This window comes from Raphanus sativus, chromosome 5, assembly GCF_000801105.2.
Source record: "Raphanus sativus cultivar WK10039 chromosome 5, ASM80110v3, whole genome shotgun sequence".
NCBI lineage: Eukaryota > Viridiplantae > Streptophyta > Magnoliopsida > Brassicales > Brassicaceae > Raphanus > Raphanus sativus.
This window is the reverse complement of record NC_079515.1, coordinates 33,529,568-33,550,753: the sequence shown is the minus strand read 5'-3', so window position 1 is coordinate 33,550,753 and position 21,186 is coordinate 33,529,568. Positions and strand designations below refer to the sequence as shown.

Below are 21,186 nucleotides of genomic sequence, written 5' to 3'. Positions count from 1 at the left end.
TTGTAAACAAGAGTTTAAAACCAAAGCCAAGTTTTATAAAAACAATAATAATGTGTCTCCTTACAAATCTAGAGAACACTATATATAGTCTTTAAGACCATCCCCAATAGTACTCTATAATTTTCTCTATATTTCATACTAAAATAGAGTAACTCTATTATAAAATTGGATTTGCTCCAATGGTTCACTTTATAATAGAGTTACTCTATTTATAGAGTGAATTATAGAATAATGTTGATTTTCACTCTATATTTGGAGTGGAAAAGCAACACTACTCTATAATTCACTCTATAAATAGAGTAACTCTATTATAGAATGAACGATTGGAGCAAATCAAACTCTATAATATAGTTACTCTATTTCAATGTAAAATATAGAATAAGTTTTTGTGTTCTATTGGAGATGCTTTAAAAAAGACCAAAGACCGTAGAGATTATGATCTCTTAAAAATATAAATAAAACTAATCTATCTTATTAAAACAGAAACATTTTATTGGACTTAACATTTATTTTGTAAGTTTTTAAATTAAATTTACATTTATACTTTATAGTTAAACTTACATTAAATCATTAATGTTTCTTTCTTTATACTACTATCTATGTTTCCAAACAATATATTTATTTCTTTATACTACTATCAATGTTTCCAAACAATATATTTTTTATACTACTATCAATGTTTCCAAACAATACAATAATTAATCTTAGTTATGTTATATCTATTATTTTCTTTTTAAAATTTTGTAGAAACGTCATAATTTCATAAATTGTAAACTAATGAACTTTAAAATTTGGAGTATAAGATTACAAATTATGAAATTATTACAATTTAAATCAAATTAGATTACATATCGGTCATCCAACAGTTTAATCGGTTAGTCTCGGGTTTTAGTAATTTTTTTTAATATAAATATTTTAAAAACCTAAATTGAATTGTCAGATCTCCGAATTAACCGGTATAATCACAATCGGGTTGAATTTAAAAACACTGATTTAAATGCAAAAATATTTTAAATACACACTTTTAAAAATTACCAAAATATTTGTTAAGTTATTAGTAAAAATTTTCATCGTAAAATATTTCGCGCTTCCAAAGCGCGGATCAAGATCTAGTAGTTATCTTAAAACTAAACGGAAAAGGAAATAACACCAAAGCCAAAGAAGATAAGGATGATCCACGCTGCATCAATTTTGAATTGTTATATTAATTTATTATATTATATTAATTTAGGGAACTCACTTTCTTATAACAAAATCTTTATATATAAAGAAGAGTTTAATCTCTCCTGAACGCGCCACGTCAGATTCCAGCGTGGAAATAGGAGGCATCTCGCGCAGACACATCAGATACGCACCGTATCACTTAAGTTTTGTTCTGTCGGAACAGGCTTCACTTGGGCTTCGTCACGCTTATCTAATCTTCTTCGACTTGAGGCCCATCGACACAATCTTCGGGAATCCTAAACAGATGCGTTTCCTTCCTGATCTTCGTTCGTTCTTCTTCATACAGATCTAGAAATCCGTCGGTTACCGATTCATTCCTATTAATTCCTTCATCAATCCATCGTACACGATCTATCTTCAATGCCATCTTTTCTCTTCGAAGGCGGTGGTGGTTTGACTATAAAAAGGTTAGCATCCCTACACTCTTAATCATCCTATCACTCTATTGAACAAATCAATCTACTTATTTACTGAGAAATGGCTTGCTCTCGAGATCATCTATCCATCTCGATACGTTTTGAGATCGAAGAGATGGGTAAAGTGGCTGTTGGTGCGACGGTTGTCTGCGCAGCGGCGGTTTGCGCGGCGGCGGTGTATATAGTGAGGCGGCAGATGGAAAGCTCGGGGGAAATGGGAGCGTGTGATAGAGATCCTGAGGGTGATGGAGGAGGATTGCGGGAGGTGGGAATCTGAGACAAGTGGCTGACGCAATGACTGTTGAGATGCACGCGGGCGTCGCTTCTGAAGGTGGAAGCAAGATTAAATGCTCATCAGCTATGTTGATAATCTTCCTTCTGGGTAATCTTTTTTTTTTATAAATCTTTATTTAATAAAGATAAATTGACGAATTTTAGTGGATTTTTATCTGAATTTTAATTATTATTATGTTGCTGTATCTATATTTGACGGTCTTTGTGGACTAAGTTAATAATAAAGCTTCTGCTGGTATGTCAATGGTGAGTTAGACGATGGTGCCAGCTTTTCTCCAAGGTTTTGCCGTTTTTTTTTCGGGTTCAACCTTAAACCAACTCAAACGTCAGAAATATTAAACGTGGTGGCGACCTCATTGGAGTAAATATGCTTCTTCTGGAATCTAAGGTGATTCCGTTTTTAAAATTCATGTTCATCATATATTTGAACACATCTCCCGTGTTTAGATTCATGTTTAGAATTATGATTTTGATATTATTTATTTCCTCTTTGTGATATGGTTTTGAATCCAGTTTTAAATTGTCTTTGGAGGCTAAGATTGTGGATCCGGATACGGGTCGTGACTTGGGGGTTGATTGAACTGGCGAACTCTGGTTCCAGAGTCCTACCGTGATAAAGGTGTATGCTTCTTCTTGAAAAAGTGTTTCTTTTGCGTTTGGTGCTGGTATGAAACTGTGTTGAGTTGCTTTTAAAGGTTATTCCAAGAACGAGGAAGCTACTGCTTTTACTATTGATTCAAAAGGATGGCTGAAGACTGGAGTTTTGTGTTACACTGACAGTGAACGTTTTGTCTTTATTGTTGATAGATTAAAGGAGCTAATCTAATGCAATGCTTATCAGGTACAAACAAAATATACATAATGAACTTTTGTGTGGTCTTCTTAATGTTTTAAAACTTATAAATTTGGTTAGGTTGCTCCAGGTGAACTAGAAGCAGTGTTGCTAGCTCATCCAGAGATTGCTGATGCATCAGTAATGCCGTGAGGACTTATCGAAAGTGAGCTCATGAGCTTGGGGATGTAGCTCTTACTTTTCTATTATTGTTTTTGTAGTATCCCTGACAATAAAGCTGGGCAATATCCAATGGCATAAATCGTCAGAACATCTGGAAGCAACTTATCCGAAAGTGAGCTCATGAGCTTAGTCTCAAAGCAGGTTTTTCAATCATGCAGACCATGTTTTGTAACTAATCCAGCCGTGGTTCCTTATATATTCTGAATTTTGTTTGGATTACTTTTTGTCCATACAAGAGGATACGTAAAGTCACGTTTTTGTCTTCAATCCCCAAAAGTCCATCATGCAAGATTGTAAGAAGAGAACTTATAAAGCTCACAACCTCAAAGTTCTAGCAGGAAGTCATGTTCACCAGCCTTATCTCACACTTCACCATTAGTTATCCGTCCAGGAATCAAATAAGTCATATCATTCACTACCTATATTTTCTAGGTAAGGATCAGAATCCATATTTGAAAGCTTGATTTTTGGTGTTTGTTATACATAAAAACGAATAAAAAAAATAACTTTACAACATGTTTATTGGGTTAGATTTAAGAGGTCACTATTTAACATAAAAGATATGAAAATATAAAAACCACGATTACATGTTACCACAACAATTACGAAAATCAATGTCAAATGTAACTATTACAAACAAACTAAACAATGTGTGTCCATACTTTAAGCAAGAGAATTCAAGTTTTACTTAAAGAAATAGTAATTAGAACTTTTTAAAAATATAACCAATCAATTTAGCAAAAATACTATACATGAATTTAGTCTTTAGGTGGAACTTAAAGTCAATAATCGTAGATTTTAAATTTTTCTTTCTTTTTGAAAACTCAACAACGATAAAACTTAATTCTTACAATTGACATATAATATTTCAAATATCAACATAAATCTAATGATGACGGATAATAGATATAAAACAAAAATGGGAATGTAACATTGTAAAACACAATTGTCAAACTCAAAGACTATATCTTAGCCACCATAGTATCTCACCCCCACCAATCATGTATAATAAAATATTTTTCAACATATTAATTTATACCTAAATTTACTCTTCAGGTGGAACTTAAAGTCAATAATCGTAGATTTCAAAATTTCTTTCTTTTCGAAAACTCAACAATGATAAACTTAATTCACACAACTGACATATAATATTTCAAAAATCAACATAATTCTAATGATGACGGATAATAGATATAAAACAAAAATGGGAATGTAAAATTGTAAAACACAATTGTCAAACTCAAAGACCATCATAACTTAGCCACCATAGTATCTCACCCCCAACAATCATGTATGATAAAATATCTTTCAACATATTAATTTATATACCGATAAATTAACCAAATCTTCAAACCCACAAAACAAATATTTTGTATCCTTAATTACTAAGTGTCTCGAATTACTATTATTTGTTTTCCTGATACTATTTATGTAATATATTATGATTTTTTTGTAGTGTATCATACACACTTTTTGCAAATTCAAATTCAAATCTAAAACACAAACTACAAAATCATACAAAAATAATAATTTATATCACAAGTAGAGTATATCCCGCCCGTAGGGCGGGCCGACCCTAGTAACTAATATTGTACAAACTCACTTCAAATATTCTTTTAGAAATCAAAATGGACCTCTTTCAAATCCTGCAATTCTCGTATGTATGTCTATCTATCATTCAATCAATCGTTTTTTTTTTTGAACACTATATCATTCAATCAATCTTTTTTCTTGGAACACTATATCATTCAATCAATCATTTTTAGTCTTATCAATCATTTTTGGGTTTGTTCAATGCACGCGGCTTTAATAATCATGCTTATTATCTATTTATTTTCCTTTCAATATAACATCTGTATGAAACGATGGCTGCAAAAGTTGGGAAATTTAGATCTCATGAATCATAAATAGTGCTTATGACTGACAAAAGAGTTCCCAATAATTGCAGCTATTATTCTTTTCAAAGGCATGCATATAAATAGCAATAATATCAACACCACAGTATGTAAGCAAAAGAAAAAAACCACATTAATTAGTGGACAAAAGACTAAGAGAGTATGACAATAATGAATACGGAAATACTCCAGTATTTAAATAATTGGTTAAGAAGAATACTTCTCTACTAATTTTACCATAAAAATTAAACGGACATATATTCCTCTCAATTCCATAGGAACATGAAAAAGAAAACACAAGAGAGAAATTTTACACATGTCAATACATGTTGGGAAATTTTGCGTTTGCTTATCATTCCCCATTTTTTACTGTTAAATGCTACTTGTTTTACTTTCCTTCACAGTGCCGCTCTTGACTTCAGGAAGACTAGAAGCCAAAGAAAAAAAAAAGGGGCTGCTAACCAGCACCAAAGACACTTCAACGAAGCTAGACCGAAATTTATTTATAAAGTTAACGTCCGGAAGCAAATGCTTCCTCTGCTTGTCCTACGGCCGGTGCTGTTCCTTCAGATCCAAAAATAAATTATCATTATTAAAAAATATATATAAGGTGGAATTATAAAAAAAAAAGCATAATCCAGTTCCAAATCTAAGGCCACTATTACTAGAAGTCTATAACATCGAGACACTGGTCGGCGGTTATAACACTAGTACTCCTCCATTTATAAATAATTGTCACTTCGATATTATTCACATAAATTAAGAAAATGCCAGAAATATATGTAATTTGTTATTAATTATACATTTCTGACCGATAGTATTTAAGATAATTATTTATAAAATCAATTTAATTTACAATTAATTTCCAGATGAAAATAAATATACTATATATTGGAATTGTAAAATAACATTTTTGTATAACAGAAAAAATGTTAAAATGACATTTATTAAACAGAGTTAATATTAATTATTCAGCATCCTTATATTCTTGGAATCAATGATGGGAATACTAGAGATCATATATTATCCAAAGAACAAATATTACACATAACAATATGGAGACTCATATATCTTTTGATATTTAAAATAATTTTAGAGTTTTGATTAAGGAATTTAATCCCCAAGCTTTGAATATTGACTCTAACTGAAACTACAACTTTAGTTTGCTGATTTATAGGTGTAAGCGTGTACGAAGTAGCAAAGGACCCGCAATGTACACTGTAAATGAAAATGTCTTTTGGCTTTTGTAGTTTAGCTGAGAGGCAGAAACTCAGAGTTTGCTTCCTTTTCACGTATTTAAAGACATCGATTGATTGATGGGTGTGATCGATTCTCGATTTCTTCCTATTGTTTTCCCCACGACTATTTCCAAAGTCATTTTCCTCACATTTTCATTACGTATCTGTTTACATAATTATACTATGATGCTTAAAGCCTTAAACTGATTAAAAGATAACAGATGCATGCACCCCGTTGTAAGAAAATTATTAAATGGACCTATGAATCTACTAGTTCATGTGCAAAACCCCGTTATTTCATCATCTCTTTGGCAAACTATCTTACTCATATCTTTGACATAGCAACTTTTTAACTTATTTATGTAAATTTTCTCATATCTACGTGAACAAAACAGTTTAATAGACTAAAATAAACAAATATCGCCACCATGTTTTAGTTACATAAAAACAATCAATGTAGTTCCATAATGGTCATTTTCTCTATATTGCCAAGAAAACATAATAAAAAGGGAAATCAAATACCCTTACTAAATTAATCCAAAAGCGACTATGCGACAAAATTAAAGTGTCTTTGTACGGTGGTTAACCTCGACATGGCCATTTTCTTGTTTTGCTACTTCTTCAATTTTACTACTCATAAAAAAACAACAATTTTACTACTCATGACTTGCACTATATTTGGTATGTCATATTTTCCCACATGCTAACTCCATAACGGGATAACCCCAAAAAATAAGGATTCAACAGTAATGCTCATCAATATATTAGTGCATTAGCATTCTAACGATCGAGCATATTTTATATGTGTCTCAAGGGCTGTACACCATAATATATAAGTTCCAACAAATTATTAAACAGAGGTAAAAGAAAACTTCGTAATCGACTTGCCTAGCCGTAGCAAGTTGCAACAAATTATTAATTTTCTCCAAAAGACTAATAATATAATAGCTCAAAGGATCAATAATATATATTCTCATGCAATGAACACCACTTCGGTATATTACTAATTTTAAATTATGCAGTTAAATAACTTAACTAAAATAAATCAGCATCCTTCAATTCTCAGTACCCTTAACTTCTCTCGAGCATCCACGCATAACTACAATATATCCTAGTTTAGGCGTTGGACCAGCCAGGTAACAATAACCAGCGCCCTATTAATTATTAAAGATATCATCATGAACAGTTGATAAGAAAAAAAATCACCATTCACCTACAAAAAAAGAAAAAAAAATCAAATAATTCACAAATGTCGCTTATCACAATAAACTAGTTATCTTACTAATTATATGTCTAAAACGACCATTCACTCGTTAAAACAACCAATTAATAAAACATAACATAACACCAAAGAATATAATAGTAATCGGAAACCACAATATATATATACACCTCATCATAAGTAAATAAGAATTGTCCATGCATTAATAAATTGGCCAAAAAAAGTTTCCAGCTTATTATATTGTATTCTTATCACACGCACACACATAATATATATATATATATATATAGAGAGAGAGAGAGATGAATAGATGGAACACACACATAATTTATATACTCTCACATGTTACCTCCTTGCTGATCATGACCAATGTTCCAAGGTAGAAAAGTCCCATACGACCCTCCGGTACCACGTGGCTGCTGAGTCATCACCGGACTCGCCCCGGAAAGCCTATAAACTGGATTCAACTGCTGCAGCTGAAGGGGCTGAGGCTGACACACCAAGTCGACGAGGTTACCAGGTGCTGACGTGGACAGACCGTAGTGAACCAAGTCAGCATTAGCCGCGTCAAGCTCCTTCTGAAGCTTATGAACTTGTCTCTGGAGATAAGAGATGGCTCCGACACAGCCATAGACAGGATCACGAACTCTTGCCTCGGCCTCGTAGGCTAAGGAGTTAACTGCGTCTTCACGCTGGTGAGGGAGTAGCTCGTTGAGGAGCTTAGTGACATTGCTTGCTCCGAAGATTTTGTGGACATTGGCGAATTTGTGTGGCTCCTCCGGTGGGAAATATGGCGCGAATATGCATCCCGGCATGCATTTACGGCGAAGAAACTTGCACGCCGCGCATGGTGAGTTGTACGTATTTGTTGATGAGGAAGCCATTTCTTTTTGAATTTTTTTTACCTAATATATTTTTTTTCAAACATTTTAACATTAATAAAGAAGTTAAAACAAACCTAGTAACGTTTTATAATACATAAGTTAAGCACATATATATATATATATATATTGAATTTGCTAGAAAGGTTTCATCAAAAAGCTGTACTTCTCAGTTACAAAAAAAAAAAACAAGCTGTACTTCTTCTATATTAATAACTACACTAGAGGAATCGAATATGTATGTTTCTTTTTTTGACCAAAAACATACATATTCGATTCCTTTTATGAATTTCTGCTAAAATTTTAATTTATTTCCTTTTCCACGTTTTTCTTTATATACATACAGACACTTAGAGACACAAACGTACACATGCAGGGGAAACGTAGAAAGAAGCATAACATGCCCAACATCCAATCTAAGGAAAAAAAATGAAACCTATATAATTACAAAACCTAAAGGTCTTCGAACTCATGAAGATTAAATTAACAATTTAGGACACCATATTCACCAGGACATGCTGGTAAATGGAACTATCATTTTGGTTTTACTTGATGTTTTGTTTTTTTGCATCTATCATTAAAATACAAAGAGACTTTCTTTTGTTAGCCAATTATTTGAAGTAAGTTTATATACTCTAACTACAACATAAATAATATTTAAATTATGAAACCTGGTTTACTTCAAATAAAGAAAACCATCAGTTAGCCAATTATTACAGATCATAGAAAGATCTCACTTGAAACAATAGAAGAAATTTATTAAAAACGGATCTAGTAAATTTGAAGCAGAATTTCTTGTTATATATGTGCTAATACATATATGGATCAGTTATGATTCAATTCAAACTATATGAGACTGAAGTTTCTGTACAACTCCTTGGACAAAAGTTCTATTGTTTTTTTGTCAGATCAATGAATTTTTTTTGTAAGATCAAGGAATTTTTATATTTCTCTGTATATATAAATATTATTTTTATAAATACTATCTATATTTTTATTCAATGTAAATATATAGTGTATTTTTTTTACTAAAAAGCTTTTTTTTTCTTTGTGATTCAGCTGTGCCCTTATGAGCTTTGCCATCTTCTTCATCTTCATCACTCTCAATTCTATAGCTTTACTTTTTAAGAAAACTCGACGAGGATCCGTTAAATTCTATTTGTAATTAAGCCAAAATTGATTAGATGTGACCATATAAATATTTAGATTAACAAAAGTTATCTTCTGTAATAAATCAGTTAATTTTTTTTTGTTATCGTCAGTTAACTAAACTCTCTCCCTCTATTTCTCTGTTTCTGCCTCATTATCATTGTCGAGATGGAGCAATTCTCCACTTACCTCAAATCAATCCTAATTTTCATATGTATATATAAACTTTTTTCTGATATTGATTAGGTCAACTCAAAGTGATCATTATTCTAATGAAAGTTTAATTAATACATGTATTTACTATATCCTTTTCACACATACTATAATTAGATAAGGTTTAAGCCTTTCTTAGAGTAGAAATTCAAAGGAACGTGTGTACAGATGTCAAAAGTGGATATATAACTCATATAAGCAAAATCACACATAGAAAATGGAACATGGAGCAAAGGAGGAAAACTTAGGATAGAAAATATTAATGATTTATCTTTGATGATCTGAAGCTATGCATACGTCCAGGGATTTAGTTAGACGCATATATAATATATACACACACACTGACACACATATCAAAGCACATATAGAACTATGTATACCTGCCTTTAGATCTTTAGGCTCTTTGACGATCTAGGTGTATCTTTCTTCCTCTTTCAAGGGCTTTTTCTTACCTTTGAAAATTGCTTCCAAAGTAGATAGAGTAGGCTTAACTCTTTAGTCAATGAAAGAGGAACCCTAATTTCAAGAAGAACTGAGAAAGATTTGTATAGAAGCTCAGAATTTAAATAAACCAAACAAACAAATAAAAATGGGAAAATGAAAGAGAAAAAATTGAGTGGAGAAGGAAAAGGAGAAAGAGCAAAAGACAAAGTATAATGATAACAAATGAACAATTAATAAACAGGAACAGATGAGAAGGTATGTCCCTCAAAGAATGACTGTGACATTTCATCTCAAGAATAATAGTAATTTCATTCACAGTGCTCACTTTTGTCTCCCAATAAATTAATTAGCTTTTGTAAATTTCCGTATGCATGTAATGATAACAACATTCCCTAACAGTCAGAAAATCAACCCTAAGCTAACTAATCAATAATCATTGGGGGTATATAATACCTGTTACGCTGATGAGTCGTCAATGATGACCAAATTAAGACTTGGACCTTAGGAAACCCTAAACATCTCCATTATATCTCCACTGTAGAATATGATCACAACAATCCCTGATTTGCAAGGGATCAGCGAACATATTATTTAGAATATGAACGGTTCCGTTAGAACAAACGATCAGTCAAAGCCATTCGAATTCGTAGGGCCAATATTGCACTCTTCTAGTGAGATTTTTACATCCTAATTTAATAGTTGATTTGAATATTCATTTCGTTGTAGCAAGAAAACAGTTCTTCAGTTTAATTAACCAAAATAATATATATGTGAACAAGAATAAACTCTTGAGACCTCAAAGTAGCTAGGTAGAGACAGGAAATCGGTAAAAGTCAAGAGATATCATGTGAACTCAAGTCAAATTTTAATAGGTTATATAAAATCAAAACTTTTGTAATGCAAGAAAACTTTGAGGGGATCCAAAGAGTTTTGAAGCTATATCTAGGGTTAGTATCATACCAACAGTTACTTGTGTTAGAGTATATATTATCGGAAGTGACAACCGATTGTGACATTTGTAACAGTGCCTTCGTCTTATTTAGTTCTCGCACCATTTTTATCACCAAATAAGTTTTAGCTTAAAATCAAATTAATTATTAGAGTTGACCTGCAGAAAATATTTGATAGAGTTATTGTATATATATCAGGCTAGTAGTTTGAGCTGAACCTCTCAAAAGGATGTTGATCAGGGCGGACCCAGGTTTGAAGAGGATGTGACATGTGCCATATGCTAAATAATATAAGTCCTTTGTGACGTGAACAAACATATATATTTTCTTGCTGGTTTAAAAGATAAAATAAAATATTTTCACACTTTTAATCACCTTTCTTTTTTCTCATTTATTTTGCTAAATAAAATTACTTTTCTTTATCTTACAATTGTTTTCTCTTTTCTTTCCTTTCTCCAATGTAACCTTTTACAAAATAAAAAATAAAAGTTATCTAAATTTCAGTCTAAAAATTGCTTTATTAAGATTTTCAATACCTATATTTAAATTAAAAAATTAAAACAAATACATAATTTTTTGTAATAAAAATATTGTGTTCGATATGTAATTTTATAATATTACTTAAAATGGAACATTTAAAATTATAAAATTATTTATATGATCTATTTTATGAAATTTATAAAATGTAAAATTTTAGTGACTAATTTTTCTTTTAAAATATAATTTAATGAAATAAATTATATTTGATATTTTAATAATATACATATAGATGTATAAATTGTGTCACATGTTAAATTATTTTCTAGGTCTATCCCGGCTGTTAAAGAAACTTTAACCGTACGCTTTTAAGATCTGTTAGATTATTATTTTGTGCCAAGTTATGATGAGGGTTAGTAGTGGGATTCAGTAATTTACTAAAGTGAAGCATCTAGGCTTTATCACCAAACTAATTTCTTCATTTTTAAAAATCTAACTAGGTGATTTTCCCGTGCTCATGCACGGTTATAAATATTTATAAATAAATATACTATAATAATTTCACTATTTATTTTTTAATTTTATATTAATTTATAATTGTATGCATAATTTATATTAATAATATTATATTATTTTAATTGGACCTTCGATTTTAAATATGTTATAGGTTGTTAGTTTTGTTGTTTTTTACAGTTGATTTAGTTATTATTTGGATATATTGGTTTGCATTTATTTCTTTGAATTCAATTATAATATTTTTATTCTAAATATATTAAAGTTTTGATTAATTTCTTATTTGCATTTAGGTTGGTTGGTTGGTTGTCTTATATATGTAAATATATTTTAGGATGATTATTTATAAATTAAGATATATGGTGCTTATAATGAAATAAAAGATAAACTAAAGTGTCGAATTCCAAATTAAATAAATTAATATAATGATAATATTATGAAGTCTCATGCCTACATGTATAAGTTTTACAGAAGAACAAAATTGTAACAGTTGGTTAATATTTTATTTCCATTTGTTAACATATTTTGAATCATCCTATAATTTATATTTATAAAATTAACTATTACCATAAAATTATATATTTTTATTGTAGTTTAATCTATGCTATTAGAAATAAGTTGGATTAATCGAGATACTCATGTTGTGAGTATATTAAGTTACATATATTCTTTCAAATTCGAACCGAAATATAATTATTTTTACTATAGTTAAATCATATCAAATTATTTTTATTTATCGTTTAATGTGCATGTATTTCATATATTTATCAATGATCAATAAGAAGTTACATATAAGTAACTGATATATTTTTGAAATCTCATGAACAAATATCAATATCTACAGTAATTAAAATATTTTATAAATTATAAATAATTTTATGCCTTAGATTTATTGAATGGTAAATTGAAATTTATTTTAAATAATCTTAAAAATCTGAATTCATATTTTCTTTCTTATTTTGATTATGGTTATGTTAAGTTTCACAAACATAAAAACATAAAATTTAAAATGAAATTTAATATTAAGGAAACATATAATTTGAATGATGATAAAATGTAATATATCTACCTTGTTGAAGTACATGGTGTTATTTTAATTTAAAATATTTTGTAATTATTTTATCAAAAGATGTTTACTGTTAAAATATATTTTCATTTTCTAATAATCTATTAAAAATAAACAGTAAAAAGATTGTGATTGTATTTGAGAAATTATATTATAAAAGTAATTTAATTTATAGATATTTTTGCTGTAATTGAAAGATATTATAGTCAAATAAATATATGAAAATAAATAAAACATTTCAATAATACAAGTTATAAACTATTTTTTGTCAATTAAACATACATTTTTTTATGTTACTTAATTATTTTATGTAATAATCTATGAAAATAGATAGATATATAAAAATTATTTATATTATTTTGAAATTGTATTGTTTAAAATTATGTTTTAAATTAAATGACAATTATTTTTCTAGTATCAAGATTATCTATGTGAAATTTTCTTTTATGAAATCACATTATATACAAATATTTATTTTCATCTAAGAAAATATAGATATAAATAAAGTATTTTATTACTTCAAAAGTATATTTTATGTTAGTTTTTTAAATTGAATATTACTATTTTGTGAATTTTCCTTTTTAATGAAATTATATTATACATGCATATATTTTCGTTTTTAATTTTGCTTTTAAACATTATAAATATTTCCTTTTTATCATATATGTTATTTGGAAAATTTTAAAAATGAAACTAAACAAAAAAATCAGTAAAATATTTAACTGTAATAATTTAATTCATTAAGGGTATTCGTGTAATCAACCATCGTGAGAGTTAATGTGAGTGCGACACATAGAAAACTGACTTCTCAAATATTATTTATAGAGATTCTTTTTTGACAACTTAAATTTTAACAACTGTATTTGTGAGTTGTGACTAATAGAAGGAATTAGGGTTCGAAAATAGAGGTCATATTCTTTTCTAAAAGAGGAAACTAGTCACGTACTCTTTGTTAACACAGAGTTCATATCTTGTTGATTTGTGCATTCACATGGCTAAATATCAATTAAGTTCCAAAATTCTTGAAAAACAATGATGATTTTCTTCTTAATTCAACAATGAATCTTGAAAACAAATTCGCGGATACGCCGTCAAGTTTTTCTTATATCATTAATTCATCGAATTTCTTTTAAAATAAAATGACATTTAATATAACTGACAATTCATATTGGTTGTATATCATTTGAGGTCAGATCTTACTTTAGATGTAGTATCAACATCTTATGAAAAGAAAGCTTGACAATTCTTAACTATCAAAATATTAAAGTAGCTAATTAGAATGGGTGTCGGTATATGTATATATATATAATGTAGAGGTTACATCATTTAACATTTATACCAAAAAAAACATAGAGGTTACATATATATCGGAGTTTTTTTTATCACATATCGGAGTATAAAACCAGAAAGGTAATGTTATAAAAGGTTCAAAGAGAGAGAGAGAGAGAGAGAGAGTGAATATATATATGGGTCCTCACACATATGATCTACTAAAACTAGACTAGTACTACTCTTCCCTCGCATTATCTTTTCGTGTGAGTTGTGACTCTGAATCTCAAGAAACCACATTATATATATGGTTTCGTTTGAAACAACACACAATATATAAGATATTATCTTAGCCAAAAAAACATATATAACATATCAATGAATCTTACCTTTCACGTGCTGATTATGGAAGGTAAAGTTGGAAGTATGAGAGGTCAATGATGCAACTTGGTGAATAGTTTTGTGAATATGTCATTTTGTTTGTTTTTATATGTGCAGAATAGAATACTTGCGATCATGAATACGCAACATATAACTTTAGAAATAAGCTAGTATATTAGAAATCCATAGACTATATTTGCGAAGTGATTTTTGCCACATATCCTTTGTACAATCAATTTCATAAAACAAATATGACATTACTACTGAAATTGATGACATGGATTCCAAAAAAATATGACATAGCTATTTTCATTTAATGTTGATTTATATTTTTGGCAAACGTATTATAATATGGTAATAATTCATATATTACATTTAATATTGATATTTTTTTGGCAAACTTATTAGAATATGGTAATAATTCATATATTACATTTAATATTGATATTTTTTTTGGTAAACTTTTTTAAAATATGGTAATAGCTCATGCATCATCTATAAAATAAATATATTCATATATAACATTTCAAATTTCGAAATATTATTATTTTTTGTATAATTATACAATTTGTATTACTAAAACTTTCAAAAATTTCTACAATTAAAAAAAAAATCTAATCGTAAAATTATTAGTTTCTTATATATATTTTTTTTATAAATATTGTTTAGGCTAAATTTATTATAATTATACAGTTTTATATCATTTTATTAGTTTTATACAAATTGATTTAATATATATCAAATGTATATTAAATATTAGTAAGAAAATAGCAAAATCTATAATATTTAATAAAATTTATTTTTAAATATAAGTTAGATTTAAAAAACATATATAACATTTCAAATTCGAAATATTATTATTTTGTATAATTATACAGTTTTTGTATTACTAAAACTTTCAAAACTTTCTACAATGTATTAAAAAATTAAATATCTAATCGTAAGATTATTAGTTTCTTATATATCAACAAATTTTATAAATATTGTTTAGGCTAATTTTTTATAATTATACAATTTTATATCATTTATTAGTTTACAAATTGATTTAATATATATCAAATATATATTAAATATTAGTAAGAAAATAGTAAAATCTATAATATTTAATAAAATTTATTTTTAAATATAGGTCAGATTTAAAAAATTTCTTATTGCACATGGTGCAGGAAAATACCTAGTAATAATTTAATTAGCCTGTTAAACAATAAAATTCCTTATTTACAAAAAAAAATCAGGTAGTAGAATTACAGCCTAATTTTTTTCTGTATACAGGGCAATGTAGACTGTAGTGTTTATATATATATATATTCTTCTTTTTGTGATAAAAATCTAGTCCATATCTTATAGAAGGTAACACATATTGATTATCAAGAACTAGAAGCAACTAAGAGCTAAATTAATATGATGTCAAAATAAAAAAAAATGCGACTGTAATGATTTTGCCTTGTGATAAAGCTTCACTGGCGTTTAGCCGAATGACTACTCTTTGGAGTATCAACTGCGAAAGCACTGAAGACAACCAATAAGTTGGATCATACACAACAATAGTGAGTACTAACCCTTAAGATTGAAGGCATGGAATATTAGAGTAGAAACTCTAAGATTCAACAATAAAGACAAAATGATTGAGCAAACAATTTGTATCAGCCGCTCAAGTTCATAGCTTGGTAATGATCCAAAACGTTGAGAGGAAAGACATTGGAGAATCCATCACAAACCTAAATTTAAACTGATTATGAGATTATCAACCAAAACCATCAAGGGCTATTTAGCTCGCATTCAGGAAATGAGAGTCTCTTCTTTCAGGCATCAAGATCCGGTAAATCACTAGTTAGAGCCACCGAGCTATCATTCCCATCCCAAAGTGTCAGAAAGAGCTTACTACCAAGAACTTGGCTCATCGCTTTCAATGTTTCCACCATGACCAAATCTTCATCTCTCTCAATCCTCAACTTCCACACATCTTCCTCCAACGTTCTCCATGTTCCTCCCTTTCTTCCCCAACCTACTTTTGAATTCTTCCTACACATTGGGATCTTGAAGTTCTTTGACCACACTCCATTTAATAAAAAAAATCCACAAGAATACCAGAAAACCTGGTTTTAACCTAGTGTTCAAGGCGTCTTTGGCAATGGGGATGCTCTCAATAATGGCTCTGTATGAGAAAAAAATTACCTATAAAAGGAATGAATTTACTCTTGTTTTGATTGAATGGTAATACAAATACATTCCTATTAAGTAAAAGTCTTGAGGCAAAAACAAAAGGTTTCTTTGCAAAAAAAAAAAAAATCACATAGTAAAAGAAAGCATCTCCAAGAATCATTTCTCTAACTTTTGACACTACACCAAGCTGGTTTCAAGACGATGGGGGATCCACCTCCGGCTCTGCGTTATCATCTTCCATTTCATCTTCCCCTGTAGAGTCCCTGAAGAGATAAGAGATGTTTACTAAATTCTCAATCACTCTGTTAAAGAAGTTTATAGGAAACAATTAGGATTTGGTAGACTGGTGGAGTAAGAGCAAGCCTTTTTTCGTTTTTACCTGTCCATATTTGTTGGGCCATCAATACCTGAGAAACCAACAAGAGGTTTCTCGTCATCGTCACTGTCTGATTCATAATTCGCAGTTCCACTCCAAATGCGAGGCTTTGGTCTCTTCTCCATGTCTTCTTCCGGCTAAAGTTTTGAGACAACAACAAAAAAAAAAAAAAAAAATCTAATGAGTCTGTTTCAATAGAACATGAAGAAAGTACAGAGAAGATATACATCACTGGAAATTTTACCTCATCCAAGACTCTATTAACTGGAGGTGTGTGCTGAAAGGGCACACTAGGTGCGTGTATTAGTCCAGAAAGTTGTTCTAGCAATGTGTTCCTGAAATTTTCAACAAGTTTAACTTCCCTAAGTTCAAAATATTCTATTTGACAAAGCCAAGGAGGCTATGAGCATGTAAAGCTTCAGTGAACCACTGGAACCGGCACAAAGATATAATCCTAAGTTACATTGAGATTATGCATGAGTTCCCTTCGCAATAATCATGGAAAAGGGTAGCAGGATATCTTACCTTATCTTCTCCATATCTTTAGGTGTGTTCAAATTCTCCATTGGACCTGGCTCGACATGAAGTGTATAGTCTGGTCCGAAGTACTCAAAGTACTCATTGTACGGGAGCTTGTTGTCCGGCTCTACTCCAACCGCAACTGCAGTCTGCAAACAGAGTCAACAGAAACCAACCTCTCAAGAACAAAAACGTTACCAAAAAAGGCATAGAACAAGTCCACAAGATAATGAAAAAAACAAACCTCATAACACCAGCAACGAGCAACATTCCGAATAGTATACCCTCCACCACCCAAGACCATGAGAGGAACATTGTAAGATCTCAAGAACCGGAGGCAATCAGCATGACCCTTGACCGACAAGTTAAAGCAACCCAACCGATCACCGCTTAAGGAGTCAGCCCCACACTGAAGAACAACTGCTTCCGGCCTATAAACCTCCATAACCTTCTGGATAAGAGGTCTAAACAAGCTGCGGAAACTCTCGTCGTCCATACCATCGTTCAACGGGACATTTAGAGCATAGTACTTCCCTTTCTCAGCGCCAACGTCTCTGATGTGACCAGTTCCTGGGAAGAAGTCCCCAAACTTGTGAAAAGAAACCGTCATAACTCTATCAGTGGTGTAAAACGCTTCTTCCACTCCGTCTCCATGGTGAACATCGATATCAATGTAAAGAACCCGCTGCAAAAGAATACATTAACATTAAACCCTAATTAAAATTCAAATCATCAGTATCTTAAAAAAGCTTCCACCTTTCAGGTCAATCTACGAAAACTACTCTACAAAGACAACATTAAACCCTAATTGAGACAAAGCATTTTACCCTAAACATCTTAAGCAGCTCGAGGATCCCCAAAACGATGTCGTTCACGTAGCAGAACCCCGAAGCCTCGCTCTTCTTAGCATGGTGAAGCCCTCCGCCCCAATTGATGGCGATATCCGCGTCCTGCCGGTTCAGCTTAACGGCGGCGCCGATCGAACCACCGGCGGAAGCGCGGCAGAAATCGAAAAGCCCGTCGAAGACGGGACAGTCCTCGCCGACGTTGAACCGCCGGAGGTTGCGCGCGGAGGAGTCGCCGACGGACTCCGGCGAAACGGAGCGGAGGAAATCGACGTACTCGGGGGAGTGGAAGCGGCCGATGTCGGCGGCGTCGGCGAGGTAAGGGCGGCTGATCTCGAGGCGGCGGTGGAGGTTGTAGTGGACGATTAGGCTGTGGGCCATGCGGATCCGGTGAGGCTTCATGGGGTGTCCTTGGCCGTAGTAGTAGTTGCCGATGGTTGGCTCGTAGAAGTAGCTGACTCGTCGCTTACGACCGTCGGGTCCTGACGCTAAGGAGACGCCGCTCTCGTCTGTCTCCATCTCGCGCTCTCCTCCCTTCCTTTCCCTCTCAAGTCTTTGGAGAAAGTAGTGCGGGGGGGTTTGGTTAAAATAGTAACAACTTTATAAATTACATGATGCATCTATCTATCTCATCACCTATATACATTCCAAAATTATAATATTTTAATACAATACTATTTTGTTTATTTTTAATACATAGTGTTAAACTAAAATGCAGCGAGTTTTTAGTTTAAGGTAATGTTTAATACATATTGTTAAGAGTATTTGCACTAGATATACATGAAACAATATTTAATTAGGTGAATGGCGATGCCACTGTTGTTTTTTCAGTAATGCCAATATTATCCCTATTTTGTGTTAACTGGGAATATAGGTTTAGATATGTTTGACTGACACATCTCTAAGACAACTGGTTGAACAAGCTTCATAATAACTAAAATCCATTTTCTATTTTGCTTTTTACTTATATTGTGGACCATTCATATTTTGTTTTACGAATCTCATATCTCTCATCTTTGTGTTTCCTCTCTTCTTGTTTTCTGTTTATTGAAAAAATCTCAAATCTAATTAAATTCAATTTCCATGGCTAACTAGAACCGGAGATGGCAGAGGGAAAGCGGCGGTGGTCTCAGAGCTAAGCAAATCATGATTCCATGTCTAACCAGAGGCGATGGTGTCTCCAAGGTAACATAGGTCTCGTAGCTTATCAAATCTGGTTTCTCTCTCTCCCTCTCCTTTTACTCCCCCTGTTTTGATTTTATTTTGTTTACTGTTAATATCTGATTTGGTTCAGCATCAGTTTCAATGCTCAAACCTTTGTTTGTTTAGAGTTTATATCTCGTATTAATACCTTATTTGATGTCTCTTTCTTTTCCTCTTGTTAGGATATTTGTAATTGCTTTTTTTTTATTTATAGAAAAGATGAAATAGGAAGAATAAATGGTGGTCTGACGTCAAGCGTGGTGCAGTGATGAAGCTAGAGAAGAAGATATGTCCGAGAAGAAGAAAATGAGACAAAAAACAGGCTACAAGGAAAAAGATGTAAATTCGCTTTGATTCATATGACCAACTACCTAAATAAAGAAGTTTTTGTCTTGTTGCCTAAATAACTTTTGTTTTATGGTTATCTACCTAAATGACTCTATTGTTAATCTTTTTGGACAGTTAAATTAGGAGACATGGTCTCTTTTATTCAAAGGGTGAATTTTATTTATTTCTGTTAGAGATGGGCCATGAGTGACCACTTAATGGGCTGCAATGGATGCACTGAACCAATCGTTTATGTCTCTTTTGGATCGATCCCATCTATCTTATTAAAACAGGAACATTACAACTTTTTCTAAGTGGATTTTTAAAAGTGGATCTTATATATTTAAATTAAATGTCTCATTCTTTATATATAATACGTACCATAGTCTAACTTTGCATTAATGTATTTCCTTAAATACATTTCTTCTTTTTGTCCATATTCCATATATGATTTTTACATTTATTACATGTCGATTTAAATAAGATATATACTAAGAATACTAAAAATATTAATCGTTCTATAATTATCATATACAATTCATTTTAAATTGATCAGTATACTTTCATTGGCCATATTGATTTTATTAGTATGAATAACATTAGGTAGATAATTCATAGACACATACATAAAAATATGACTATTCTTATAACTACGCTGAGCCTAATCTACTTTCTAAAACAAATAACACATAGCTTCATATATTGTATAGAATATAGTAATATTGTATAGTATTATACTTATACAATAATACTAAAAACAAACCAAACTGAAATATAATATATATCGAAAATGCTTTGAACCATTACACACAAAATATTCAGAGATAAAATTCACTTTGAAATTACGTAATAATTATTTTAAAAAATTAAATTTCGTAATGTACAAAAAACATAAGTTTTATATAAAATTTTGTGTCACAATAAAAAGAAACAACTCGCGCTTGCAAAGTGTTATTTTTACATACGAAAGACAGTTTTGATATTGTTCTTTAAACACAAAATTGAATTATACAAACCCGATACTACATAAAATTAAACAATATAGAATACATTTTAAAAATAAAATCCGTGCGGGTGTGCATATGTTTATATAATATATAAATATA

The 21,186-nt window shown here is 30.7% G+C and overlaps 2 protein-coding genes and 2 long non-coding RNA genes across 15 annotated transcripts; 2 read left to right on the top strand and 2 right to left on the bottom strand.

Moving 5' to 3' along the window:
• Nucleotides 1-1,275: 1,275 nt before the first annotated feature.
• On the top strand, nucleotides 1,276-4,514 carry LOC130512531 (uncharacterized). 2 transcript variants are annotated; one of them, XR_008946087.1, is made up of 6 exons: nucleotides 1,276-2,022; nucleotides 2,190-2,322; nucleotides 2,448-2,553; nucleotides 2,630-2,775; nucleotides 2,848-3,090; nucleotides 3,186-4,514. It is a non-coding gene; the product is annotated as an uncharacterized LOC130512531 (long non-coding RNA). The 2 variants fall into 2 exon arrangements; XR_008946086.1 differs by lacking the exon at nucleotides 3,186-4,514 and having other exon boundaries at nucleotides 1,277-2,022; nucleotides 2,848-3,165.
• A 571-nt stretch (nucleotides 4,515-5,085) lies between these two features.
• Nucleotides 5,086-10,307, bottom strand: LOC108862647 (protein LATERAL ORGAN BOUNDARIES). Of its 11 annotated transcripts, none has more exons than XM_056986682.1 (4): nucleotides 9,928-10,307; nucleotides 7,647-8,209; nucleotides 5,307-5,408; nucleotides 5,086-5,271 (listed from the first exon to the last, which is right to left on the bottom strand). In XM_056986682.1, the coding sequence occupies exons 2-3, from the start codon at nucleotides 8,186-8,188 to the stop codon at nucleotides 5,348-5,350; spliced, it is 603 nt and encodes a 200-aa protein (XP_056842662.1). In that variant the 5' UTR covers nucleotides 8,189-8,209; nucleotides 9,928-10,307; the 3' UTR covers nucleotides 5,086-5,271; nucleotides 5,307-5,347. The 11 variants fall into 11 exon arrangements, with proteins under 11 accessions (XP_056842662.1, XP_056842663.1, XP_018492346.1 ...); XM_056986683.1 differs by having other exon boundaries at nucleotides 7,654-8,209; XM_018636844.2 differs by having other exon boundaries at nucleotides 5,086-5,408.
• Nucleotides 10,308-16,818: 6,511 nt separating this feature from the next.
• Nucleotides 16,819-19,159, bottom strand: LOC108862645 (histone deacetylase 6). The gene is made up of 6 exons (XM_018636843.2): nucleotides 18,533-19,159; nucleotides 17,950-18,390; nucleotides 17,712-17,854; nucleotides 17,431-17,521; nucleotides 17,190-17,323; nucleotides 16,819-17,073 (listed from the first exon to the last, which is right to left on the bottom strand). The coding sequence occupies exons 1-6, from the start codon at nucleotides 19,067-19,069 to the stop codon at nucleotides 17,004-17,006; spliced, it is 1,416 nt and encodes a 471-aa protein (XP_018492345.1). The 5' UTR covers nucleotides 19,070-19,159; the 3' UTR covers nucleotides 16,819-17,003.
• A 67-nt stretch (nucleotides 19,160-19,226) lies between these two features.
• LOC108862648 (uncharacterized) lies at nucleotides 19,227-20,264 on the top strand. The gene is made up of 2 exons (XR_001951027.2): nucleotides 19,227-19,735; nucleotides 19,968-20,264. It is a non-coding gene; the product is annotated as an uncharacterized LOC108862648 (long non-coding RNA).
• The last annotated feature ends 922 nt before the right edge of the window (nucleotides 20,265-21,186 follow it).

Bases quoted from the DNA above. Each gene is read 5' to 3' on its own strand.
- LOC108862647 (XM_018636844.2), bottom strand. From the start codon at position 8,188: ATGGCTTCCTCATCAACAAATACGTACAACTCACCATGCGCGGCGTGC. The intron at 5,409-7,646 runs GTGAGAGTATAT...TTGGATCTGAAG, and splicing joins GATCAGCAAGGAGGTAACAT to GAACAGCACCGGCCGTAGGA.
- LOC108862645 (XM_018636843.2), bottom strand. From the start codon at position 19,069: ATGGAGACAGACGAGAGCGGCGTCTCCTTAGCGTCAGGACCCGACGGT. The intron at 18,391-18,532 runs GTAAAATGCTTT...ATTCTTTTGCAG, and splicing joins AGCTGCTTAAGATGTTTAGG to CGGGTTCTTTACATTGATAT. The intron at 17,324-17,430 runs GTAAAATTTCCA...TCAAAACTTTAG, and splicing joins TTAATAGAGTCTTGGATGAG to CCGGAAGAAGACATGGAGAA.